General features: G+C 37.4%; 4 protein-coding genes and 1 long non-coding RNA gene across 5 annotated transcripts; all 5 read right to left on the bottom strand.

Annotated features, from left to right (window-relative positions):
• Window positions 1-488: 488 nt before the first annotated feature.
• Window positions 489-1643, bottom strand: LOC146449815 (putative skeletal organic matrix protein 5). Its single transcript, XM_085101068.1, has 2 exons — window positions 1408-1643; window positions 489-1056 (listed from the first exon to the last, which is right to left on the bottom strand). The coding sequence occupies exons 1-2, from the start codon at window positions 1468-1470 to the stop codon at window positions 538-540; spliced, it is 582 nt and encodes a 193-aa protein (XP_084957194.1). The 5' UTR covers window positions 1471-1643; the 3' UTR covers window positions 489-537.
• A 1619-nt stretch (window positions 1644-3262) lies between these two features.
• LOC146449814 (uncharacterized) lies at window positions 3263-7476 on the bottom strand. Its single transcript, XR_014860513.1, has 2 exons — window positions 7370-7476; window positions 3263-4430 (listed from the first exon to the last, which is right to left on the bottom strand). It is a non-coding gene; the product is annotated as an uncharacterized LOC146449814 (long non-coding RNA).
• A 3911-nt stretch (window positions 7477-11387) lies between these two features.
• Window positions 11388-13363, bottom strand: LOC146449813 (putative skeletal organic matrix protein 5). The gene is made up of 4 exons (XM_085101060.1): window positions 13063-13363; window positions 12926-12968; window positions 12358-12484; window positions 11388-12288 (listed from the first exon to the last, which is right to left on the bottom strand). The coding sequence occupies exons 1-4, from the start codon at window positions 13280-13282 to the stop codon at window positions 11770-11772; spliced, it is 909 nt and encodes a 302-aa protein (XP_084957186.1). The 5' UTR covers window positions 13283-13363; the 3' UTR covers window positions 11388-11769.
• Window positions 13364-16728: 3365 nt separating this feature from the next.
• LOC146449812 (putative skeletal organic matrix protein 5) lies at window positions 16729-18237 on the bottom strand. The gene is made up of 2 exons (XM_085101061.1): window positions 17559-18237; window positions 16729-17489 (listed from the first exon to the last, which is right to left on the bottom strand). The coding sequence occupies exons 1-2, from the start codon at window positions 17703-17705 to the stop codon at window positions 16971-16973; spliced, it is 666 nt and encodes a 221-aa protein (XP_084957187.1). The 5' UTR covers window positions 17706-18237; the 3' UTR covers window positions 16729-16970.
• A 1022-nt stretch (window positions 18238-19259) lies between these two features.
• Window positions 19260-25066, bottom strand: LOC146449811 (uncharacterized). Its single transcript, XM_085101063.1, has 4 exons — window positions 24965-25066; window positions 23444-23542; window positions 20319-20459; window positions 19260-19649 (listed from the first exon to the last, which is right to left on the bottom strand). The coding sequence occupies exons 2-4, from the start codon at window positions 23526-23528 to the stop codon at window positions 19573-19575; spliced, it is 303 nt and encodes a 100-aa protein (XP_084957189.1). The 5' UTR covers window positions 23529-23542; window positions 24965-25066; the 3' UTR covers window positions 19260-19572.
• Window positions 25067-27987: the final 2921 nt, after the last annotated feature.

Below are 27987 nucleotides of genomic sequence, written 5' to 3'. Positions count from 1 at the left end.
TCGCAAAAACGGGCCTGTCAGACGAGGATAACCGTCGGTGCAACATGTGCCCTACTGTGCGCCAGTCTTAAACATGTGTTTTTTAAATTGTTTTCTTCGCTACGTCTTCGCTGTATTCGGTATTTCGAAAAAAGCCTAAAACTGGAATATTTGACAGCCAAATATCTGCATTGACCAACAAACTCAGCTCAGCTCCGGTTCCGTTTTTTCTATCGCTTGAGTACGAAGAGATCTTACATCTGAATTTGTCCTAACCCTCTTGTCGTTGACTTTGGATAGTCCCCCTTCAACTTATGAATGCAATAAGGGACTACAAATAAATCATCAAGGCATGAAACATTTTTGACCTTTTATGCAATGGTTTATTTTACCTCCGTTTTACACGCCTTTTACCCTAAATCAAGAGAACATGATAATATATTTTGTTCTCTTTGCCTAATGTATTAATTCTCGAATTAAAATAATAAAAAGCTTCTGTATTTGGTTTCTGAAGATCATTTGCAATTTCAAATTGACATCTTTTGCCAGTTTTAGCGCTCATTGCACCAAGATGTACCCCATGGCCTTGATGTGCCTGTCTCCTCTGTCTGAATACCATGTAGCCTCGTTTCCACACGTGTTGGAGTCGTCGTTGAGCCCTCCTGTACCAAACCCGATTCTGGAGTCACAAGTTCCACACGTGTTTTCGTTATTACCAAGGAAACCGATTCTTGCTTTGCTATGGCCACCGCTGTTAGACATAGCGTTAAATCCTTCCTTGTTACAGTAGCGCTGCAAGGATCCTGCAGACACAAGGAGGCTCTTCCACGTGTCACGACCCAGTGAGGTGGCACGGTATTGCCCGTCAGCGATCAGTGAGTACAGGGAGCTTGCGCGCTTCTTAATAACAACAAAGTTGCTCTGATTGTGGATCATCATCCCAAGACAAATCTTGGAGAAGGACGTACTCCAGTAGGATGGCAACTTCGTTTGCTTTTGATCAAACCCAGTCTGCCATCCTGCCCGGTTGTAGATTTTTTTGTTGCTCCAAAGGCTGGAATAGTAATGGAAGGTTTTCTAAAATAAACGAGAACATTTTATGTCATTTTTAGCAACTGAAACAGAACAAAAACAAACAAACAAACAAACAAACAAACAAATAAACCGACTACTGTGGTGCCGATATTGCAGCAATATTGTAGTCTTAATTTTTGTCGATTACTTATACCAGCCAAGATTAGCTAATGCTATACGCGAGTTGTGTTAATTGTCTTTGTATATTTGTTGGAAATAATAATAATAATAATAATAATAATAATAATAATAATAATAAAAATAATAATAATAACAATAATAATAATAATAATAATAATAATAATAATAATAATAATAATAAATAAACAGTGTAAAAATTACAACGAATTGAACCTTTTTGCCGTCAATCTTCATGACCGGCGTGCGCCCTCCATCTCCACATCCAAAATTTCCCATGTGACAGTAAACAGGAATCGTTTGTGGACCAAACGTCAGCGTGTACACTTGACTCTTTTTTGACCTGTTGTGGAAACGTAAGAATTCATATAGGTATTTCCTTTTTTGTCACGACTGACACGCCCCGATTCTGATTCATCTACTTTATTTAGTTAAAACTCTCAAAACATCAATTATTACTAACTGCACGCGATTTTACACTACACCCAACTAGAAATGAACACAACACGAAAATGTTTTAGACAGATAACTTGATACAAACACACAGAGCAATACATAGAAAACCATGCTGTATCATGCTTAAGGTCTTTCCCCTAAAATAGAACCTACACTCAGATTTTTTCCAAACTTTGTCCATGTGTCGTTCACTATATGTAAACTGCAAAAATGAAATAAAAAGAGGGGGTCCCCATGCTTGTTCTTCAGCAACGAAGCATTGAAATATGGTAATTTCTGCATGTTTGGACAAAAAGGACTATAATAGAGCATTTGCCAAAAACAGGAATTATTTTATGAAGGGAACAGTTAACGGCTCATTTCATAGATTTCTTTCCCTGTTCATAAATCATTTTCAATGTGAAATCTGTTTGAAAACTATCCCTAACCAGTACTACTGAGATATTCAACAAAATAATCTAATTCGTTACCTCTGAAGGTAGGCCAAAATGTCCATTGGCTAGATATTAGGCGCAAAATTTGATATTTCTAACACTAGGATTTTCCTTAAATTTTCACGGTAGTTGGCAAACGATATTGTGGTTAGAAATCTGAAAAGAGAAAATAGGTTCACCAGGTTGGTTTTACAGATATTTCACAAGGCAGTGGTAAATCGAGCTTCAAAACTGTTTTCTCCGCGAAGGGACTGGGGCGAGTCTTATGAAAACACCTTTATTTCCGCGCAAATGCAAATTAAGAATTTTGCTGTTAGATGCAAGTCAGATTGAGTGATACTCAGTAGATAGCTAGAAATGAGCGTAATTTTTTTATTTTGCCATTATGCGCAGTAGAGTTGCGCACTGCAAAACAGGGGAATGACCTTAATTAAATGTCACATTGCATTGCTACAAAATACATTGATTTATTGTTTTTTACTTATGTTTCACAAGTATTTCCTCAGTACAAACCCATTTTTCCATTAACTCTTATTTTTGATGCATGGTATGAATTTTTCCATTTCATCAATTTTCACTTGTATTCTGACGTAAATCCTTGCTTCTTCAGCTCCATAAATATAGTTTTAATTCTGAGTTAGGAACGTTCTGCAGTGTTAAAATACCAGTTAATCTAATTTGGTTCTCATTTCCAGAAAGAACCAATATCTACCGTGTCGAAGCCATTCCTATAAACAATTTTGAATTTTGTTTTAAGTACGGAATTTCGTGCCTCAAATTGAAAAGCTTTAATGTATGAGTCAAAGGCAACAGAACGAATAAAAACTCCCTGTTTTAATGCATCATCGGATAGGGTAGGATAGGATAGGATAGGATAGGATAGGATAGGATAGGATAGGATAGGATAGGATAGGATAGGATAGGATAGGATAGGATAGGATAGGATAGGATAGGATAGGATAGGATAGGATAGGATAAGATAGGATAGGATAGGATAGGATATGATAGGAGAGGATAGGATAGGATAACTTTATTTTCGGAATTTAAATTCATCAGTACCGAATACTGAGTTATTAAATTTTTTTTTCCAAAAATACTATATATAAAAATTTACTCTAAAATTTACAAAGTAGCTTTGCATGATTACCATTTTTTCTAAAAAGACTAGTGCAGATAATAACAAAGGTCATTAAGTGATTCCTTTTGCCGTAAATTGTGAGGTAATCTGTTCCAAGGTTCCGCGCCACTATAGCTAAAATTGTGTTACTTTCAAAACGTTGGTGCAGATTTATTGAACTAAAAGTCCATTCGTTTCCAGTGAATAGTCGGTGATGTCACATCGGTTCAGAAATATCTCACTTAGATACTCAGTTAGACAAGACCATTATAGGTTTTTACATTTGTCACTGACTACTTAACTTTCTCCACCCAACTAAGTTTAATAAATTAAATCATCAACAATAGTAGAAAAGGTAAGAAACTTACCTATATTTGTCGTATTGTTCCTTACAGGAAGAGGCCGGTGGAGCTGAAAAGAAAATTGACTATATGCAGATATATGAGGTCATCATCAACATGTAACACATAAATTAACCAAATGTGTGGTCAGACTGGAAGAAAAAAAGGCGACAACACTCTTTTCAGTCAAAAGGCCCTCCTCCCCTCCCCCTAAAATAAAGGAGAGGGAAAAATGGCGATAGGGTCGTCATCCAAACGAATGTTCGGTGTCTTCTATGATCTACGTTTATTCTAAATAATGCACTATTATAAAAACCATAATGACTCTTTCTTACGAAAGTTTTTAGTTCGTCACATACCGTTACACATCCTTCAATTCAGTTTCTATTTTAGCCGTCTTGTTCTTCAAGGCAGGCTTGAGGTAACCCGTATTGGTGTTACTCCATCTTGTAATTAATTGACTGTATTAATTTCAAGTCATCATAAAGGCCAGAAAATAATTCTGATCCTACATCAGTTGGACTTAGGCTGCCGTCAAACCGTCTATTGGAGAAATGCTTTTCAGGAGGAGAAAAAGAATTGTAGTTGACCTTTCTCCTGGAGTCAATTTGGCGTTAGCCGTGTTTCAAACAACTCGACTCTAGTTGAAAATTAATGTCTGTACTGTCTTATTCCCTACTTGGCTCTTCAGAGCACTTGATGCATCCAAATTTTGAAATACTGTTTTGGGAGAAAATGATGGAACTTACTACCTACCAGGCTCTGCGTAGCACTCGCGTTCAATCTCTGCCGCTATTTTATCAAGTAGATTCTTAACATCTACTTCTTTTTTGTTAATCTCATCTTTTTGTTTGTTGATCGCATCGACAACCTTCTTTTCCTCAGGAGAAGCTGTAAAAAATTTTTAGAGCAAATGGTCAGAAACATCTCGATTATTACAGTCAAACCACTCTGCTCAACTACCTCTCGATCATTTTTGCAAGTTACCGATCCTTTTAGTCAAAGCAGGATATAGTTGAAGCCTGTCGTAAGCTATATATGAGGATCAAATACTAGTAACAGCGCAATATATAGTCCGTTGCTTCAAACATGGAGTAGATTCAACCTCCTCTTATCAGTCATGTACTATTTCTAACTTCTTATCACTGGTTAGAGGATGGTTAATATTTAATTAAAGACACAGGTGTGCATACTAAGGATGAGCGCTTATATTAAGGTGGCTCACAATGGTTTCCAGCTTTTCCCTACAATTATAGTATACGCTTTTACTGCAACTCTTTATTAGTTGATGCTATAACGATGATGATAAAATGTAGAAGAAATGCCTAACCATTGCTAAACAAGTTTTTTGTTATTTTTTAGTTAATATGTTTCCATAGCAATCATATAAACTGTTTAAAACAACCTAACTTCAGGGGTGGCTTTAGTTAGACGGATATAGCGCCTCTCAGTTACATCACAGATACCCAAAACCCTGTATCAAATTAAAGCTTATAGAACTGGATATTCAAATATTTCATTGCTTTTCCAAGAGAATAAATTCCAAGGTTTTCCGTATAAAAGTCGGTACTTGTAGATCCAAGTCATCGCTCAAGAGTTCCAACTCAATGCGATTTTTATATGTTGGAAGTTTGTTTTTTTTCTCCATGTCAGGATCTCAAAAGCTTAAAAAAGTGTCGCGATGTTCCTTAATTCGATTTCGTTCAAAAGTTACAAAACATTTTCGAAACTGCGAGAAAACAATGCGGAGTGACACACGGAAATGGCTTTCAAGGAAAGAATTTTAGAATTATCAAATTTTCCGACACCGTTTTGTTGGTTATATATTTTTCTAACATCTGGCCAAATTTTACTGAAATCAGTCAAGTTGTTGTTGAGTTGTAACTCTTGAAAGTGTCCCCTGCAAGCGAAAATTAAAATTTGAGAAAACAGCGCTTGAAAAAAAAAAATTTCGTTACACAAACAAGTACCGCCCCCTTACGCCTTTATGGAAAATTAGCCAATCATTTTGCAAGCTACTTTTTCTTCCGGTCACCTCCTGTGAAAATTTTCTCGCAGTTATGCACGTACTCGCGTTCCAGAGTAATCAACTCCTTCACCATTTTGTTGGATATCTGCGGTGTTTGTTGTACGCGCACGTCGATTTTGTAATCTGCAATGATTATGGGGAAAACAAAATAGGGACTGAAGCCGACCTCATCAAGCAAAAGTTGTTGGGCCGAATTGAAGCAGAAGCAGCTGAGGAGGGTAAAAATATCAGCGCTTCGGAATTATCGGGGAACCACCGTAACCGCATGTATTGTCTCAGTCAAAACGAAAATTGCTTATCGAAAGTTCGAGTGAAAATTCGCTCTTGAATGAACGTCCCAAATTGTTAATGCTGCAAATAGGAAACAAGAATCCGTTTGACGCTTGAAAGAAAACGTTTAAACGGAACCGTTTAAAAGAGCTGATTTCGTTTAACGCTTTGGAAATTACTGTAATACAGTAAGTCTTTGTGAAAACGCTACGAGCAAAAGCGGAGGCTTTCCCTTTACTAGTTGTCTTATAGCAACGGGCGACGTGAGAAGAGATCAAGACATAGGAAATGATTATTAGCGTTATTTTTCAATTTCTTTTTTGTTTTGTTTCCGCTTGCCGAGACTTGTAAGTTTTACGCACCCGAACACAAGTAATCTGATAACGTTCAGCCACAAATAAAAAAAGGAAGCTTATGAAGCGCGATTCACGGACTCGCGAATTGAAACAATAACAAGCGCGTCTCCAAATATTCGCTTCGCTGGAAGATTTTAAGACCTTTACCTTCTTTAAAGTGTAGCTTAAAGCTTTTGTCTTCTTTTATGTCAGTGTCGTACTCGAACAAACGCAAGTTCTTCCACTAAATACAGGATGTTCGAAGTGCGAGAACGTGAGGGCTTCAAGACTATAGAAAGACCGTTCGCGCAAATACCGCAACGGGTGGTTACACCGGCAGCAATATGCTGTCAATCAAAGTAAAACTTAACTTCCGGTGGAAATCGCTTACGTCCCAATTTCTCGGCAAATACTCACTCTTTTTTCTTAAATTCTTTTTTTGTTTGTAAGAACTTACTGGGAAGTTTATTTTTATTTAAGAAAATGAAAATCCAAAAATTTTCTCTCTGAAGGTACACGGCAACTTTAAGTGATTATAACTCGCAAGTGTGCTCGGTGTCCATTAATGTCAACTATTGAATTGTAATCATCATTAGAAGACACAACTTTTTGCAAAGTCAAAAATAAATTAGGAAGGGCATCAGAGCCACCTTAAATATTCGAAACTTTGCAAATAGGTCCGTCTTATCGCACTGATCACATAGTGGCTAAATTTCAAGCTTTGTAAAGAACTTCATGACTGGTTTAGACATCAAACGAAATATGAGAATAAACAGTAATTAAGTTTGCATACCATACATGTTGTCCTAAGCCGCATTACAGCCAGACTTTATTATTTATTAATTTTAAGGTACGGGAAAACCAAAATAAAAAAAAAACTGCCTGAAATGTGACAGTAAGACTCCAGGACAGTCAAGAAAAGAAGGGCAGCAACTAACCCGGTGTGTGAAAGTTGACGACCGTTTACCGTCATTTTTCGTTTTTTTAATTAATTATAAGTCAGCCGTAACATGTTCATATGATCAGTATATTTCGACAAGGGAAAACAATTTCGCCACTAGGGAATTCTGGTGATAATGTTTCTGCCCGCAAAGTTTAAAAACAATTATATTATTGGTGGGGATTAATTTAGTCGTTGGACAATGAACTAATGATACAGCTTATTTTGACTCAAATATTCAATTTCAATATTTTACCTTCAGTCCCTGTAGGCTGTTTTGTCATCACAGTCACTGAGAACAAGATGAGAAGGAGAAGGAGCATTCTTCTCGTAACGGCTATTGCAAGCAGTGAGCTAGCCAGTCTAAAATTTCTCATTGATTTGACAAAGAGGAGCGTGTTGTAAATGTTGCTCGTTTTAAAATGTTTTCGAACGCCACTACCGGCTGTCACTGTTATGACCAGTTATGTGAGAACATCGCCTTTCTTGACAGCCTATAAAAAATTCTAATTAGTAGAAAAACAATTTAAGAAGATTGTCATATGTACTTCTCTGTACAAGTAATTCACGTTTCTTCATCTCGAGAGAGATAGCACCAAACATCTGCTGCCGAAAACTTTTACATTGGTCGCTCGAGATTAGAAATACAAATAAAGTCTTCTTTGCTAGATAGCGTGCAGCGCCACACATTCTTTTTTTATATAAGAACGTCTAATTTTGGGGCTGAGGTTGAACGTTCCTATCTTATTTAATTTTTTTTTGGCACTTTGAGTCGGAAAAAGTCCTTAAGATGTTAATATGCGAGAGTGATCAAGACATCTAAAGAGCATGTGCCGTTAAATTTGTTGTCGAGGACGTTGCCTGCGACATGCCTTGTTGTGGCTGACATGTACTCTAGTAAACTGTATAGACTGAAGTTTAACATGTATCATTTTATCCGTGTAGTGTTTATTTTAAAAACGTTAAAATGGAAATGTTTTTAACTAATTCTCGCCCGGGGTAACGTTTTTAGTATGTTTTTAATTTCTAGTTAATCTCAGCCTGAACGTTCTTAAAAAAAGAGTATACAGAAACACTTTACACAACTTAAATGTGATAGTTTAAAGGAAAGATCTGTCGGACACTCATTTAGATCCTGAAGAAGGAAAACGCATTAATGTTGACCAACACACTTTACTTCAAAAAGTGAATTTACTTTAAAAGCACAGACGTCCATCTAAAGATAACTAGATTTGTGGAACTTGTCACTTCGTTCTCCTCTTTTCTCTTTTAACTCATTTATCTGTTATCTCATTGGAACGTAGGAATACTGACTTGTCATTTTAATAATATTAATTGTAACTTGGGAAGACTTACTGTTGTAATAATACGTATTATTATAACTGATGTCAGCACGTTTTTTTATTAAGTTTCCTTTCACTAGCCGCCTTGAGTAGCTCGCAAGCTATTTTCAGATAGCATTAGGCAAATTACTTAATGTAAAATTAATAAAAATAAATAAAGTTGTTTTTGTTGTTGTTGTTTTTCTTTAGTCTATGCTGAGATCAAACATGTTTCCAAGAAATTACGGACTGTTTTTTGTAAACTCAAGAAAACATGTTGTGACAATTTTTAGATGGTTAAATGAACAGTTAAATTAAATCCTGTGGTAAGTGGAAGTTGACAGCTTCGCACGGATCTTGCATTTGATTGGTTAGATAAAACGGACACTTCTAATTTCACTTAAGATAGCCACCATAAAGTTGCCGGAAAGATCTCAATTTAAAAAGTTGTCGAAAACTATAACTTAAAAACACTGTCCACTGGAGAATTGCCTAACGGCCTTGTAAAAGTGACTAAAAGCACTTGGATTAAGCTCTCGTCTTCCCCAGTTTGCTTTTCTGTAATCAAGCGTTGGAGGTTGATTTAAATGTTTAAATTTTACAAAATTTACTGGCACGTTTTTTTTTTGTCACAAAAGAAGGTCACAAACTCGAGGAGAATTCGTGTTTCTTTTTTTCCCAATATGCCTGTGTCAGTAACGGAATAATATTACAAAAAAATGTCCAGCCTGAAAAAAAATTCCAGGTTTTTTTTTTTTTTTGAAACTTTTGAATGCTACTTTCGTGAGAGGAATTGTGATCCAGAGCAAGTATAAATTTACATTTGAATTCCATATCTCGTAAAATCTCATTTATTGGTAGCGTAGGTTCATGTATTTGCTTACAAAGAAATTAGTATCAATAATGTATATTCAATTTTGTAGTTAAAGAAACAGATTGTAGGGGTTAACGGCAATAACAAAAAGTAAATCGTGTTTTTCATCCCCTAGGCTACTATAAAGATGTGCTATTGAAATGATTTTCTTTGCTTTCTTAAAGTCACCGCGTCTTAGTTGAAGAGCTGCATTCGTTATATCTTCAAAAGCCTAAAATTCATCTTGGAATATTTGACAGCCAAACATCTCCATTAAGTTAAAGAGATATATCATAGCTTCAAATTGAGAAATTCTTTTTGGGGGAAAATGATGGAATTTAACAACTACCAGGATCTCAGAGCACTGGCATTCAATCTTTGCCGCCATTCTACGAAAACGATTGGTGAAATCATTGGTGAGATATTGGTGAATATTTCAGTTTTCATATCACCGCAATAGGGGCTATAATACTTGAGAAAGGTCTGAATTGAACCACTACAGTGTGTCATGTCGAAAATTTTCGTTCAGCCCAATAAACAACTCGTACCCAGAGTCTTCAGGATAAATTTGCAATGCAACCTGTTACAAGGCAGCCAATCAAAAGATTTAATTTTTTTCGAATTCCCCATTCTCTCCTGGTCACCAACCGCTGGCCAAAGAGCCTGAGGACTCTGGGTACGAGATTGCACCACAAAGCGTCCTATTTAACCACAGAGTACCCAGGCACACGAAGAGGCTACTTAGTGGCAGGTGGTATAGTCGCTACGATCGCAAAGCACGCCAGGTTGTGAACACGCAACCTCCGGTTTTCAAGAGCAGCGCCCAAACCACTTGATATTGCAGCATACCTTTTTAGCCTTGGTGCAAGGCAAACAAATTGGTTCACTTTCTGGATCCAAACAGTAAATAACTGACAAGTATTCACCGAAGTTGGAGGTGGCTAATGGTGGATATTTAACGGAATCATTCGGACTGTACATAAACACAGCAACATGACAGCATCGCGTGGGAGCGGTATCGTCCCGTCATTTCTGGCCAGAATTGTACTAACAAGTTTTCCCAACTCTGACTCGTAACTGTAGATCACAATGTAGCAATAGATTTTATTATTTTTCTTCTCCTATTCATTTCAAAAGTTTAAAATCAGGCAGTAAGTTTAGCGGAGTCTATGATAGCTGAAAATCTTGGAGTTAGTTCAATCCACGCTGCTACTCTTTTCTTTCCCTCAAACTGAAAAAGTATTCAGTTTAGTTGTTTTCCCGCTCAATTGGATCAATTCTATTGCTCAAAATCTAGCAATAAGTTAATGATTTATCCTGGTCGGCTTGTACTCTGTTGCGATAACCTTATCAGTTTTGTTTTTTCTATTCTTTTTCATAGTTCAGTAGCCCAGGCAAGAGTCCCAACCCCCCATCCGTCCTTCCACAAACACACACCCACACACACACACACACACACACACACACACACACACACACACACCCAAACACATATGAAAAGTTTACCTTTCGTGGAAGCTCTGCTTTACAGCATTCTGAGAGCATTTGGGACCAAAAGTTAAGGCTTCGGGGGATAGACTTAAAGAGGTTTTTAATAGAACGATGGATTGCACAATACCACTTGAAATACGGGGAAGAAAGCGGCCTTCTGTCCTCCCCCCAAACCCCCCCCCCCCCCTACCCTTCTGCCCTTGTACAGTGGTATACAGAGACCTTTCCTGTCGTTTCTAAGGGTCAAAGGCTACCTAGAGAAGCAGTCAGATCAGCCTTGCAGTTATTTGAGCTTCAAACTCTAGGAGTACGATCTGTGGTTCGCGTTTCTACTTGTTTTTATAGATCAAATAGTTTTCCTCGTCCTCTTAGTTTCTATAGTTTCTCATCTTGTTTTTAACGTATGCTCTTCTAACGTTTTTCACAGTGTGTTACTTTTCCGTGAGATCAGAGGATTAATTCTCATGATCTTCTTACGAAATGTTTTGATCAACCGACGTTTGGTGAGAAATAACTATTGTGGAAAAAATCAATAGACTCAATTGTAAGGCGCTGTTTACTTATTGCAATTTGTTGAACTGATGCCAAAGGAAGCAGACAGAAAAGCTAACAACAGATTCAAAACAAAACGATATTTTAACATCCAGTAAGTGTGTTAAAAGACCCACGAAAAATTCCCTTAGTAATCTTAGTTAAAAACCTATGAAAATAATTGCTATTTAATGTATTTTAAGTCTAAATAAGGAAAAACGCTTTTAAAATGTTAAACCATTTTTATTTACCATGATCTTAATCATCAGTTTACATGAGCGCTGAACGACAAAATTGATCCTTATTTTTCGGTGTGGTCTACTTTATCTCATTAGACTGCAAGCAACCTTTCGCAAAAGCAAATAATTAAACATACTGCATATTTTGTAACCTAGCGAAAAAACGATTACATCTTTGGAAGTTGTATAATTTGGCGCTCATGGCAAGTTCAGTTCTTTGTTACTGAACCAAGATGTACCCCATGGCCTTGATGTGCTTGTCTCCATTGTCTGGACCGTGTTTGGCCTCGTTTCCACACGTGTTGGAGTCGTCAAATTTTCCCCCAGTACCAAACCCGATTCTAGAGTCACAAGTACTGCAACTCCCCAGTTTGTTACCCAGAATACCGATTCTTGCTTTGGAATGGCTAGTGTCGCTACACATAGCGTTGAACCCTTCTTTAGTACACTTGGTCTGCAGAGAGGCTTGAGAGCCAATCAGACTCTTCCACGTGATACGACCCAGCGAAGTAGCACGGTATTTGCTGTCAGCGATCAATGAGTACAGGGAGTTGGCGAGCTTGTTGATGACAACGAACTTTATCTGATGGCCGATCCTCATTCCAAGACAAATCTTAGAGAAGGGTGTGCTCCAGTAAGTTGGTAACTTGGTCTCTTGTTTATCGAACCCAGTCTTCCCTCCTGCAATGTTGTACCAATTTCTGTCGCTCCATAGATGAGAGCTGTAGTGGAAAGTTCTCTGAAATTAAAAGTGGAAAAATTAATTTCAATATAAGTACAATATGGATAACGACAGAAATATGCCAACCTTTGTGCCGTCAATCTTCATGGCCAGCGTCCATCCTCCATCCCCGCATCCAAAGTTTCCCATGTGACAGTAAACAGGAATCTTATGAGAACCAAACATCAGCGTGTACACGCCACTGTTAAGTGATCTGTTATTTGAGTAAAGAGAATCAGTTAATCCAGGAATAACAGAGAAATGCTACCGTGTTAATTTATCTCGTTATCAGAGTTTTCCCCCTCGGAATCTTGTAAACTCAGTTGTATGTTTAGCGTTAATAATTTACAGTATAGCTTTTTCTCGTTTTTCTGTTTATTAAGCTGTATAAACAGGTACAAGGGTAGTTCCAACTTTTGTGTCTGTAGATGAAATCCTGAATAAGTGAGACCATTCAAATCAAAGTTTTTGCACAGTTCCTTGGAGTGTTTTCCTGTGGTGCTGTTTATTATGTACCGAGATGTCTATTGATCACCAAGCGTGACCATTAAATTACAACATGTTACGAGCGCCTTGCAGACTAAATTTTGCAAAATGGATTTTTACTTCATTTTTTGTCGCAACAGGCGCGCAATATTCGGGTGTAGGAAATTACTTGTGTTTGTCGTACTGTTCCTTACAAGAAGAGGCTGGAACGCCTAGAAAGAACATAAATTTCGGTTAGCTGAAATTAACAGATGCACACATGACAAAAAATGCCAATAAAACTTTTCCGTATGTTAGTTCATATACCAGGTGGAATTGGCTTCGGAGTGGAGGCATTGTTGACCAGTGCAATGAGACTGTCAATCTTTGTTTCCAACTTCTTAATGGCTTCGCTGACTTGAGAGTCGTGATTCACATTGCAGTTATAAACCACGCGGGCCCTGTCGCAGGATTTCGTGAGAGATTTGGCGCAATTCGCCGCAAGTATCATAGCTGTGAATACAAGAAAACCAAACATCGCGTGCATTTTGAGTGCCTGGTAACACCTTTGTGCGTCAAAACTAAATTTTGTGCATAAGTTTCCCCAGAATGAAGAATGATGATTCAGCTATCCTCTTTTGTTCGTTTCTTACCGGGATTTATTTTAAACAAAACCAGAAAATTTTCTTGCCTGTAACCACGTGGCGAACGTTCCAAATATTTTAACTCAATTTTCTTTGTGGTTCATCAAGCACGATTTCGCTCGTTCGAGGCCTAAGCTTATTTCGTTTTCTTTGATTCAATATATTGCTATAAAATGTATCTGAATCGAATAAGACTGATAAACAGTTTCCAGTGTTCTGAATCGTAGAATTGAAAAATAATGTTCATCGCCAGCCCTTTTCTATAATCAATTAATTTATACGCAACAGTTTTGTCTGAAAATTTTAAGTTATACAATAAACAAAATAAATTAAATAACACAAGAGACCCTTATGAGTTTCTTGTTTAGCATTAAAACAAATTAATATTTTTTTCAGATTAAATATTTCAGATTAAATAATACAATAGCCGTAGACCTCAGTATGAGTAAGGTAAGATTTCTACTGTTCCTTCATTTTCATCTTGTTCTGGAAGGACTAATTGTTATGTATCTTTTTAATCAGTTTGTAAAAATGATGAAAAACTTAATTGTTACGAAGTGTCACAACAACCTATTATAGACGCATCGTGTGGATCGTCACAATACGACCGAATACGTTGTGAACAATTTTGGTTCAGAGACCTTCACTATCAAGTTCATCTCATAAATGAAGTGAACTGGAAAAAAACAAATTTCTTACCTTGTTTATAAAGTAAATAATTGTCTAATATTGCTTTAATTTTTTTTTTAATATAGAAATATATTAAAATATAGATTCAAAATTCTAATTTTGTTTATGCGTCAGGGCAACGAGTACAGAAAAATATTTTCACCTTATGCATCAACAGACAAGAATATATATCCAAGTCTCCAAAACCATATTCCGGTGCTATAATTTCAATTTTCGCCTTTAATTTCTTGTTCCGGAAATTGAGAAACATAAAACCGCCTACATGGACAATAACATGATCTGAATATTTTGGAGGGAATTACAACCGCGAGATATGACCGGCGGTTTCTACCTCTTTTTCTGAAGAAGAAAAAATACAAATCTCAAAGAGCTGAAATGGTTCGAAATAGGCGGATTGCATTTGACGTCATAGTGGCCATATTGGTGGTATGGAACAATAAGATTTTCTCCTCTGGGAGTTAACTCCATTTGTATGCAAACTAAGTGAGCAAATTTTCTTGTGTTTACCACCAACATGGAGGCAATGTAATCCACCTATTGCGACATGTTTTTACTCTACTTCCTACTCTCACCTCCAGCATTCCAATGCTTTTTATACGTTATTCTCTTATGATAGAACACATGTGCTACGCAGACGTTCTTATGTGCTCCTTACGCATTCATTCCTCCACACGAACGTCGGAATAATGTGTCATAATAATGTCACGATCCCAAAGAGCGCATTCGTAGCAGGCTAATTAAAAATCTGATCAAAAAAATTTGAACTCAAACGCTCAACGAATGCGAAAAAAAACGAAAAGAAAAAACAACGCAACTGGCATTCTCGTAAAGTCAGCAACAACTCTTAAATTCAGGAATAAGACTTCGTTTATTAAAACTTTCTGCATGCAACTACTGAATGTTTCAGCTAAAACATCAGAACATATCAAACTTATTAGCTTACTCGAATGTGGCTCAGATAGGAACAAAACTACCCGACAAGAAGTTAACCTTTCGATTCTCGTTTCAAAAAGGTGTGTTTTCTCTCTGAAAACGGGGCATATTGGAGTCTCGAAAACTTACGTCAGTTGGCTTGATATCAAAGCTCAGTTCGTAGAGCATTGCACCGGCATCGCAGAGGTCATGGGTTCGAATCCCGCTTAAGCCTAAATATTTTTTCAGGCCTTCTTTTCGCAACTGCTTAAGTTTTGTACTAACTGCGAGGATCTTTCTTCTATTTAATCTTTCATCCGCGGTTCAAATATATTATGTTTCATATATTCAGCAGAGTCCAGCAGTAACGGTACTTCTCCTTCAATCCTTCTATCATTTCCTTGTTTACCTTAAAAGTGGTCAACTAGAAAGCCTTTGCTACTTTGACCACCACACACATTTTATAATTTGTACTGTATTTATTTTTATCTTGTATTTATCTGTTGTAATACTTTACTGTCTATGTTAATGTTGTGTAAATAGTGTGAAATAAATGAACCTTGAACCTTGCTTCTTTCTTTCCGTGTGTTGGTAGTACATTAGCTGGCCAAGAGCAAGTTATTACAGTTCTGGAGTACTTTTTCCCATAGTTGTGCTTCATGCGTGGCAAGGTGGCACTTGACTCTTCTCGAAACACTGCTAATATTTACCGCGTATTTTGACCAAATGTCATTAAAAGAGGACTGTCGCCGGTTTCTCGGTGAAGTGGTGTTGCTCAGTTCAAATAGGGATTTGTATTGATTGGTACCATCCAGCAGTACTCTCTTCATCATTGTCTTGACAATCTTTAACGTGTACGATGTAACATGGAATATTCCCTATTTTTTACAAAAATGCTATTCTTGTGAGAGGATTTGCGAACTATAAGTAGTTAAAATTTGCATTGGAATTCCGTACCTTGCAAAATGTTCTTTTTGTTCGTTACGCAAGTTCTTGTATTTGCTCACAAAGAAATTAACATCATTTAGCTATTAATTCACTTGTGTTGTCAGAGAAACAGATTTGAGGAACGGCAAGAAAAAATAAACAGGAAATCATGTTTTACATCTCCTAAGCTACTATAAAGATGTGCTATATAAATTGGTTTCTTTGCTTTCCTAAAGTCACTGCGTCTTAGTTGAAGTGCGCATTCGTTATTTCTTCAAAAGCCTAACCTTCATTTTGGGATATATGACAGGCAAACATCTCCATTAGCTTCCAATTTGAAAAATTATTTTTGGGGGCAAACGACAGAGTTTAACACCTACCAGGTTCTCAGAGCGCTGACGTTCAACCTCTACCGCTATTCTGTGAAATTATTGGTGTGATATTGGTGAATATTTCATGTCACCAAAATAGGCGCTTAATGGAAAGAGAGTTTAATTGAGCGGTTACTTCAGTGTGTCAAGTTGCAAATTTTTTTTCAGCCCGGCCAAAAAAAAAAATTAATAAACAACCTTGCACCCAGGGTCCACAGGCTTAGTTTGGCCAGCAATTGGTCTCCAGGAGAGAGCGCAGGATTTCTCGTTGAAACAATCGAAGCTGTTACGAGGCAGCCAATAAAAATCTTTAGTATTTTTTTGCGTTTCTCGGTCTCTCTTGTCGACCAACCGCTGGCCAAAGAGCCTGAAGTTTAGGGTACGAGATTTAAAAACCCAAGAAAATGATTACTATTTCATATATTTTAAGTCTAAATAAGGGAAAACTCTTGAAATTTTTAAACATTTTTATTGACCATGACCTTAATTATCAGTTAACATGGGCGCTGCACTACAAAATTGATTCCTTTTTTTTTTCTCGGTGTGATCTACTTTATCTCATTTGGGTCTGCAAGCAGCCTTTAGCTAAGGCAAATAATTAAATATACTACATATTTTGTAATCACGCGAAAAAACAAATACATCTTTGGAAAATGTATAATTTGGCGCTCATGGCAATTTCAGTTCTTTGTTATTGAACCAAGATGTACCCCATGGCCTTGATGTGTTTGCTTCCATTATCTGCGTCGTTTTTGGCATCGTTTCCACACGTGTTGGAGTCGTCATGGAGTCCTCCAGTACCAAAACCGATTCTGGAGTCACAGCTACTGCAATCTTCTTCCTGATTACTAGTGATACCGATTCTTGCTTGGGAATGGCTAGTGTCGCTACACATAGCGTTGAACCCTTCTTTATTACAGTTGGTCTGCAGAGAGGCTTGAGAGCCAATCAGACTCTTCCACGTGTTCCGACCCAGCGAGGTGGCGCGATATTTTCCGTCAGCGATCAGTGAGTACAGCGAGTTGGTGTGCTTGTTAATGACAGCGAACTTTATCTGATGGCCGATCCTCATTCCAAGACAAATCTTAGAGAAGGGTGTGCTCCAGTAAGTTGGCAACTTGGTTTCTTGTTGGTCGAACCCAGTTTCCGCTCCTGCAATGTTGTAGGAATTTCTGTCGCTCCAGAGATGAGAACTGTAGTGGAAAGTTGTCTGAAAATAAAAACAAACAAATTAATTTCAATATAGGCGCGAGATGATTAAAACTGGAGATATGCCAACCTTTGTGCCGTCAATCTTCATGGCCAGCGTCCATCCTCCATCTCCGCATCCAAAGTTTCCCATGTGACAGTAAACAGGAATCTTTTCTGAGCCGAACATCAGCGTGTACACTTGACTCTTTGTTGACCTGTTGTGGGAATTTAACATATTAACTCTTTTTTTTTTCGTACGTATACACGTCCACTCAGTTACACTTCTATTTTAATTGAAAGTCTCAAAACAACAACTATTGCTCTCTACTAGATGCGATTGCTGCACCGTGGCCCCGAAAAAAAAATGAAATACAACCTAAAAATATTTACACAAACACAAAGTGATACACAAAGAATATAATACACAGCCAACCTTGCTGTATACATAATTTAATGTCACATTTCTACAAAACACTACAAAAAATATTGAATTATTGTATTTACTTATGTTTAACATGTATAGACCCTTATCGCTGGGCGGCCATGTTGAGTCTTAACGGAGTAAAATGCTTTGTTTTCACACGGCACGTCTCGGCCTGACGCGAATTCAGTGCGAGGCTTACCTTGCAAAAACAAAGCATTTTATTCTCGTTAGACTAAACATGGCCGCCGAGGGATAAAGGTCTATTCCCACGTAAACTGTCCATTTTTCCAACGAATAAAAAATAAATATGCATTATTCCATTTCATCCTTCAACGTTGACGGCTTAATTCACACTTTGAAACTTGATGTATTTGAAATTACGCTCTTCCTTCCGCAGCTCCATAAATATATCTCTAACTCTTATATAGTTAGGTAGTTAAGTAAGGGGCGTTCTGCAGTGTTAATCCTAACTGGAATGTTGTTTAACGTAAGGTTGCCAGGGTTGAATCATATGATTAGCAATTTTCCAAAATGAACTTGAGTAGGGGCATGACACTCAAGTATGGAATTTAGTGAATTTAACTTGAACAGTTTTAACGCATGGCTCAAAGGCAACAGAACGCGGAAATCGAAATGCTTGTTTCTCTACTTCCTCGGATGACTCGGATGACTGCACTCATTTTTTAAACTTTGCGCGCAATTCGGAAAGCCAGTTTTTTGTTTTGTAGGCCGAAACGGAATGTAGTAATCTTTCGACGTATTCTTCGCTTTAAGATGGTTTTCAATGGGGTTAACTGTCAGCCGCCAAACAGCCTTAAATGGTCTTTCTCACTTAAGTTGAGTGTAATTTAACATCACAAACGTTTCAAAATATTAATGATTTAATTTACTATATTGATAACGTGTGTCTGATCAAGGCATTCTCTGATTTTCTTGATCACAAGTTGAGTTGTCTGCAATGTTCAGCGCCCTGAAAGCTGTGCAAAGTGTTTCCCGAAAATAAGAAGATAAGCCAATCGAGTGATACCATAATTGTGTTTCCATCTGTGAGGACCAAAAAGGCATTGAAACTTTCAGAAAGGTTCACAGGTTCATACGAGCGTTAGACGTGAACCTCTACAGGTGAATGAATGTGAAAGCAACTCGGAAAATCATACCACAGTGGACAAGGAAGAAGAGTTAAGGGAGTTTCCTATGAACAAACATTCCATGACAAGATCGGGAAGGCAAATTATATTGTCACTAAGATTTGACCTTTGAGTTGAAGTCACCGAGTACCGAGTAAAATCATTTTTGCTAATAAGCAAACTCTATCTAAATATTTACTCCAAAACGTCTAAACCACTTGAAAAGAAACTAAAATTCTCTACATGAAAGCTGTGTTTCTTAGAATACTATTATTGAAATAGACTACAACAGTACGGCTGAAAACAGAAGTCATTTTGGTATTCTGACTGCCGTGAATCGGGAGGTGCAAGACAATGGAACTAGAAGTGTATTCGCGTAGTCTCCGAACGAATATTCAGTGATATCACAACGATTGACATATAGCTATCTTATAGATACTCAGGGGAAAGACAATTATTTAAAGATTCAAAGACCATAACAGCTAGGCACATTTGACGCTAAGTAATTAATTTTCTCCACACATTTAGGAGTGATAAATAAATCATGAACATTAGTAGCGTAATTGGAAGAACTTAGAAACGTACTTGTATTTCTCGTACTGTTCCTTACAAGAAGAGGCGGGTGGGGCTGCAAACAAAATTGTCTGGATTAACTTTCAATTAGATGCACATAGATGAGGTAGCTATTAAAATGTAAAACATAAATTAACAAAGTTTAAACATTTCTTGTTAGACCCAGACTGGAAAAACAAAAAGCGACAAGACACTTCTCAGTCAAAAAGAAGCCCCCTTCCTCCCTCCCCCTGCAATAAAAAAGGAGTTGGCAAAATAGCGATACGGTTATACCTTCATGATCGAACAAAATTTCGAGTCGTCTATGATCTAAGTCTCTTCTAGATAATGTCCCTTCTTAAAATTCAGTAAGACTCTTCCTTGAGTAAGTTTTTAGTCCATCGTCTGCCATTGCACATCATTCAGTTCAGTTTCCATTTTTGCTTTGTTTGTTCCTGAAGGTAGGCCTTAGGTAACCCAAGATAAGTGACATTCAATCGCGTAATTAATTGACTGTATTGTCATCAAGTAAGCATAAAGTCCAGGAAATTATTCTGATCCTACATCAGTTTGACTTAGGCTGCCGTCAAACCGTCTATCACGGAGAAATGCTTTTAGTGAGGAGAAAAAGAAATCCTAGTTGACCTTTCTCCTAGAGTCAACCAGTTTAATTTGGTGTAAGTCGCGGGTTTCAAACAACTCGACTCTGGTTAAGAATATATGTCTGTACTGTCTCATTGCCTACCTGGTTCTTCATTGCACTTGTACTCGCGTTCAATCTCTGCTGCTATTCTATCAACAAGATTCTTAACATCTTCTTCTTGTTTCTTGATCTCATCTTTTTGTTTGTTGATCACATCAACAACCTCCTTTTCCTCAGGAGAAGCTGCAAACAATTTTTCAGATTACATTCAAACCACTCTGCTCAACTACCTCTAAATCATTTCTGAAAAATACCGATCCTTTTTTCAAAGCAAAATGGTTGGAGCCTGTCGTAAGCTATGAGGTTCGAATACTTGTAAAGGAGTAAGCTTCATGCCTTCAGTCAAGTGCGTTACTATATCTACTTTTTTGAAAAGAAAAAAAAAACGGACACCGTTTTTTAAAAGTCTCTGCACTCGAACAGCCTTCATCCGAACAATCGCCCATTATAAATATTCTTTTTTTTTTTTACCTGTTTTAAAATCAAAATGTCGGACAGTATATAGTCCGTTGCTACAAACATGGAACAGAATGGTTTCACCAACAAAAAGAAATCTAAGACAGAATTTGTAAGCATGGAAGTAAACGAGATGATGTCTATCTAAGTTTTACGTTTCAGTGAGGAGAAACGACTTCGTCTCTTGGAATTTTCACAGTGGGGTATTTACCATCGTCTCGTGGAATATTCACCAATATTAACTTCGCCTTTGGCGAATGATTATTAAATATTTCAGTTTCCATTTCACCACAGGAGGCTCTTACTCTAGAGTGAGGGGAATTGAGTCACTACAGTGTGTAAAGTTGAAAAGTGTCTTTCGGTCCACAAAGGCGTCCTGTTCAACCACAGGCCATTCAGGTTCACTGGCAGGACCAGACCATTTACTGCTACAATAGGTTTAATCGCGGTAAGACGCAACAAAAAAGAAATTAAGAAAGAGAGCAAGCAAGAAAAAGCCCTTAAAGAAAAAACTCAGAGCTCAAAGATGATAAGTTTTTGTGAGTCTTTGAGTTTACTAACTCATATTACGATTTAATAAAGGAGGTTTCAGGAACCATTTGGTTAATGAGTCTTTCGGTTGTCACACATACAATCACACATATTGTGTGCTAAGTGACCTGGTCTTGGATTCTAAGCGAGGTTGGGGGTGATCTTGTTTTGATACAAACCTCACTGCTTTTCATATGTAGATCATATTGCACTTATGCTAACTATTTGCATTTACATATGAAAAGCAGTGAGGTCTGTATCAAAACAAGGTCAACCCAAGCCTCACTTTCAATTAAAGACCAGGTAACTAAGCACAAAATTGTAAAATGGCCTATTCACAGACTCACGGTAAACTTATCATCTTTGAGCTCTCAAAGTGAAAACCTTCTCTTTAACGGAAATTTCTTATTTTTTTATTGATTTTTTTTTTTTTTACAATTGTCAGAAAATTAAGTGGCAGGAGGTGTCGTCGCTACGATCACAAAGCACGCTGGGATGTGAACTAGCGACCTTCGCCAAGTTCAGCGGCAGAACCATTTGGCAATGCTGTCTACCTTCTTAGCCTTTGTGCAAGCCAAAACATTTTTTTGGATCTAAACAGTAAATAATGCACATTGTTCCTAAAAAACCCAACAAAAAACACTTAACACCTTGAGCAGATCGAGTTTCAGTTGCAAACCTTCTAGGACTACGATGAACACAATATTGTTGTTCCAATAACACTTAAAATCAGTACCACCATGAAAAGACAAAACATTTCTTTTAACAGCTTTCTTCTCGGGCTTTCTACGGACATCTCCCTAACATTGAATACAATGCTGCTATAGAGCATTAATTGCCAGATTTGATGATCTTGGAAGCAAACCTAAAACTCTGCATTCATAAACACAAAATCCCTTTTTGTCGCTTTTAAAAGACCCTTCAAGGTACCGATATTTAAAAAAAAAAACATCAAAACATGATATTTGAGATAAGGTCAGCTTAAAGTTATAGTAAAGCCTGGAAAAGGAATTTTTTTTAATATTTAAAAACTCATTTTACCTGCAGCCATAAGTAGCAGTCGAGTTCATGATGAGTGCTTTTTTGGTGATAAGTCTTCTGAATTGCCAAACGTCAAGTCAAAAATTCAAGTAGAACAAAAGGGGTGAGCTTGGACTAGCTCGAAGACATAATTTATTTCTGTCCCTTAAATATATTTTCCTTAATTTTGAGAGAACTTCGTCCACTTGTCAGGGAGCAATTCGGCCTTAAGAAGGCTATTTTCACACTCGAGACTCTTTGTCGTGAGGTGAAAATTTTTCAAAGCAGATCTTCAGCAGAAAATCTTCAACTTTTGGTCTTAGAAATCATGGAAAAGGCTTGATATTTTTGCTAATCTGAGAACTAGAGAAGAAGAGTTAAAGAACAACCCAGAAAATTAGTTATACGTCAGTTACCCCTGCCCACGGCCATGCAAATTTCTCTAAATTTATTTTAATTTGGCAAGCATACAGACTGCTTCTTGCGGTAGGTCAGAAGTCTTGCAATTCTTATTTATGATATTAAGCTTGTTGCCCGATTGCGAGCCCATAAATAACAAAATAAATATGGAATTACGTTTCTGACACAAGAACCGGTCTGTATGCATGCCAAATTAGAGTGAATTCAGAGAAATTTTTATTCCATGGCCAGGGTTATTTTTTGTTCGCTGCCTAAACCAGCCATAACAAAATCCTTATATTTCGCCGCTGAAAATTCCGTTTGTTGGGTGAGCTTGGGCGGCCTGTGTTTTTCTTCCTCCCAGTTACGTCTTGAAGATAACAGTTGTATTACTGGCTTGAATTATTTATTCTCTAGACAATGAACTAATGATATACATGTATACAGCTTAATGGGACCTAAAATTACAAAGAGACTTTACTGAATGAGAAATTAACAAAATAGTAACCCACTAGGAGCTGTTGCTATTCCTTACGTTTCACACAAAATAAGAAAACAAAAGACAAAATAATCATTAGTGTTCACTAAGTCTATTTTTTGAAAAGGCAAAGAGAGCTAACAGAAATAACTAAGAAAGAGAGATAATAAAGAGACAATTAAAAAATTAAGAAAGAGGATTAGAGTACTTGGGAATTCTGTCTAATATCGTGGCATAACCAATATAGTCATCATCGTTAAAATATTCAATTTAAATAATTTACCTTCAGGGCTAATAGGTTGTTTTTTCTTCATAATCACTGAAAACAGGATAAGAAGGGGAAGGAACACTGTTTTCTTAACGGCCATCTTTGATTCTGTCACTGAAAACAGATCGTAAGTGGTGAGCTAGTTAGTTTACAATTGCTCATTTATTTGAAAAAGGAGAGCTTGTTGTAATTATTGCATGTTTTATAATGTTTTCGACTGCTACAAATTATGTAAGAGCTTCCGCTTTTCTTAGCAGCCTATATACTATTATGATTATAACTAGCAGCTGCTATGAGTCATTCCCGTTTCCACATCCCGTGGTGCTTTGGTCGTTTGTCTTAAGCTCAAACACAATTAACTGCAGTTTGTTTTTGAAAACTAATGGAAATAATTCTAGCTTCCTTCCAGGAGTCCAATTAAATCTAAAGGCTGTGCTAATCAGAGTCGTTAGCACGAAGGTTAAAACTTATAGCCTCTCACGAATTTCGCATTTGATTGGTCAGTTAAAACAGCGGACATCTTAAATTGAACTTTACCATTATAGTTATAGTTGAAACCAAAATGTAAAAACAGTGTCTGCATGGTGTTAATTGATGGCTGAGAATTGTTCAAAATTCTAACTTTCACCTGCCAGGAAAGGCGGTTTTTTAACTTATAGCTGAGAAACGTTAAGAGAACTGTTAGCTGAGATGTCTAAATTTTGCCTGAGTAAAGTGTGAACTTTATTTGCAGATACATGTAACTTTCCAATAACCGTGCTTGGGGACTGAAGTTACTAATGAAGTGGACTCGCAGCTCATCACAAGTTGTTTCTAGCAGTCGTAAGTTCGTCAGAAGATGATAAGCAGCCTTTGTTAAGTCTCAAAAGAGATTGAAGGCATAAGAAAGTTCTTCGAAAATATTCAGATGATGCTCGACACTGTTCAGCTTATGAGAGGGACGCCATTGATATCTTATAAAAGTTAACTGTGATCTGCCATAAATAATTGTTAGCTGAGAAATCGCTCAACTTTTAACTTATAGCTGAGGATACAGGACAACCATGACGACCGTCAAAAAACGATGTAAAAAAACTAACTATAAACTCTCTGTCAAGATAGAACGATACCACCCCGCACCCGGTAAAGGCCCGGTTTCATTTAGTCCGTATATCGTGTCTACAGTTTGTTTCTTTGTGAGCGACTGTTCCCGCTTGATTTGAATAATTTAAAATAGGCAGAAGTTAAGGGCACAATATTTTTATCCCAAAAAATTAAAACTAAAAGTTGCCCGGCAGCATTTCTTTCCCGACTGTTTATTTTTCAGTGAAAAACAAAGCAGACTTCTACAGTGTTGCAAAGACAATTTTGGTTGAAAAAAGAAAACGGATACATACAAAAACCGTTTTAATAGAATCCCACCTGTCAGGGGGAAACCGATTTGACGTTATAACGAAACAAAATTCAAACACTTTTCTGGGCGACGTTGCTAACAACATAAAAGAGCCTACGTTTGTATAATTTTTTACCACATTAAGTATAAGTTTCACCACATACCTCACAGTTGATCAATGGTTGTGATCTGGTATTTTAGCTTTAAGTTCAAGGTGTGCAGCTGCTCCACTACTTCCCTTAGTATTACAAGGCACGAATGTTGCCTTGTTAGATTCACCTGGCTAGGAAGATATTACAATGTCAATTAATCGTGACATCTCCAACCCGGGGGAAGGGATACCCCTCGAAGTTTCTGGTAGGGGAATGGGACCCGGTTATTCAAACCTTGACCCTAATAGGTAATTTTCCGATACCTTTTTCAGAGCTGTCCTTCTAAAATTTATACCCATTTTCTGACGAGGCTTCTAGAACTGATCCATATCCATTAACAGACTTTCAGACTAAAATGCTTCAAATCTATGCCCTATACCAGGCGAAAACGGCTAAAAATCCCAACCTTATGGGACTGCACCTTCCTACTTAGCTTATATAAGGGAGTACCCCACTGAAATTGTCAATTCGGCGCAGTGTATGTTTTTGTATTTCTTTCGAACGAACACAAATTGTCAAAGATCGATGTCTGACAAAATGAAAACCAGTGTTTTTGGACTTTGTTGAGAGTGCCTCGGAAGACATCTCATGGTTGTAAGATAACCTTTGTTTGCTGTTCTGGGATTTCACAGTCCACAAAAACCCTCTCACAGAAACAGGACCCACCCCAGAAAAGGTGAAAAGACTCAGGTACGAGGAGGGATTGTGGGATCGTCTGGGTAGACGGATAGAAATGAATAAGTGCTTTTCTAGGCAGTCAGTTGTATACTGAGGAAATACTCTTTAAGGTTAAAAACCTGCTACTCCGAGAAAGTTCCAAAACATTATAAGAAAAATTAAAGGAATTAGAACTCTTGAAAACATATCAGATATTTTCTAGTGTTGTGGAACACCGAAGGTGTTCCAATAACCATAATGAAATTTCACAAGCAAAACATCATTTGGCTTATGAAATTTCAGCACTAAAGGCTTTTCTTCAGTCACAATTAGTGAATTACTTGACACCTCTTCGGGGCTTGCATTTCCTCTTTCAAAATATTGCTCATGTCCACCTCCGCACCATCAATGTCCATCCTTAAAAAAAAGATACTTAGACTTTCGCAAATCAATAATATTATAGATAAGATAGGCATTCGTTTCACTGAATTCACGACCAAAATTTGTGCGTCCCATGATATCTTGTGTCATGCTTGTAAAAACCTCAGAGGGCATAATTTCCATTGTAAACTCGCCCAGCCAAGGATTTGCTAGCTTTGGCCTGATGTGCAAGCGTTGAATAATCTTGACATGGATCTTTCCTAGAGATCTAGCCACCATGCCTCTTGACGGTAATAGACGTTGCACGTTTCCAAATCTAGATCGATCGCAATATTTGTCTTCTAATATTTCCGCGGCGTTGTTGAGTTCTCTGAAGAAGCCGTTTACACGGCGGATTCCGTCTCCGCTAGAAACACTATTTTTAACAATAAAAAGAAAGGTTGAGCACTTACATATCAGTCCTTCGCAAAACACTCTGATTTTGCCCGGAGTAGGGCTGGGTGAAGCGATTCAGAAAACCTCACATTGGCGGCCATTTTGGATTTTGTTGGTTCAATTAAGCTGACGGTTGAGAAAAGATAACATCGGCCTAAGGAAGGTGACGTCATCGGGCAATTCTTCGGGGCAGCCACGATCCGAGATCCGATTATACCGGAAATTGACCTGCATTCACTCTCTTTTAGTACCACGTTTGTATCGTATGTATTATACTGGCACAATCTTGTAGTAATGGCAGACGACGTCGGTGAAATAAAGACTTCGAACGTTTGTTAGGATTCGTTATGGTAGAATACAGAGTTCTTTCTACTTTCGTTTCTCGGCGTCTGAACACTGATATTCAAGGATTTTACGCTCGATTTGTGGAAGAAACGTGGAACTATGAAAAAAGTCAAGATTTGCTCAGGTATTAAACATCGACCTACGGGAGGTTAACATCGACCTAAAGGAGGTTAACATCGGCCTACGGGAGTTTAACATCGACCTACGGGAGGTACGTTTTATAGCACCACGTTTGTATCGTATGTATTATAGTGGCACAATCGTACACATGGAAAGCTTATTTGCAAGCATTAAAACTTACAATCTTGCAGGGGCTTTTCTAATCGTTGACCTGAGTGTCATTTCATTTATTATCAACTCATAACATCCACCTACAGGAGGTAAACATCTACCTAAGGGAGGTTATGATTTTTATAGCACCATGCAAGTAGGTATTATAATAAGGAACGATTGACTTGAAAAAAGCTTACGAATCTTAAGGGGCTTTTGCATTTCGTGTACATGCCGTTTTAGAATAAATTTATTTATAAAGAATTATTATTATTATTATTATTATTATTATTATTATTATTATTATTATTATAAATTATTATTATTTGCAAAGCCTTTCAATCTCACTAGAATGAGATTAATGAGAGTTTTCTCATTTTTTTTATTTACACTAATAACATGGAATATTTAACAATTATTCCACGAGCGCGTGTTGGATCACAGGGGGCGCACACAAACTATGTGACCGTTTGTATTTTGAATTTATAGAGGCAATGTATGGGAATATCGAAAATCCTCGTATTATCGTACTAGATTGCGATAGATATTCTCATTTAACATCAAAATAAACGTAGTTTTACCTTAAATGTTGTGTGTTGTCGTTCCTGAGGTTGAAGACGGCGATTTTAGCCATTTGAAGGGTTCGGCGTTGAACGTTCACTCGAGCGTAATAGAAGAGTGACAAGGGAGGAAAACTCGTTTTGAAAGGGTTCCAGCGCCGGAGCGATTTTTTCCCCAAAAAACGCATCGCTCCGATTTCAAACTTCACAGCATAAAGGTTAAAAGATTTTCGATTCTTCTCGTACCTTCCAATCGAAAATCCATCCGAAAGGCCCGGAGCAAGTCCTCGAAGAAAATCAAAATCCCACAGTATTCGAGCGACTGGAATGCGTAGCAAAATTCATACGTGCCATTGTCTAATTTCATCCAATCAGAAAGGGGTATTC

The sequence above is a fragment of the Pavona decussata genome, unplaced genomic scaffold, assembly GCF_977016875.1.
Source record: "Pavona decussata unplaced genomic scaffold, jaPavDecu1.1 SCAFFOLD_574, whole genome shotgun sequence".
Classification (NCBI taxonomy): domain Eukaryota; kingdom Metazoa; phylum Cnidaria; class Anthozoa; order Scleractinia; family Agariciidae; genus Pavona; species Pavona decussata.
Note: the sequence above shows the minus strand (reverse complement) of the source record. Positions and strands in the feature narration are given on the sequence as shown.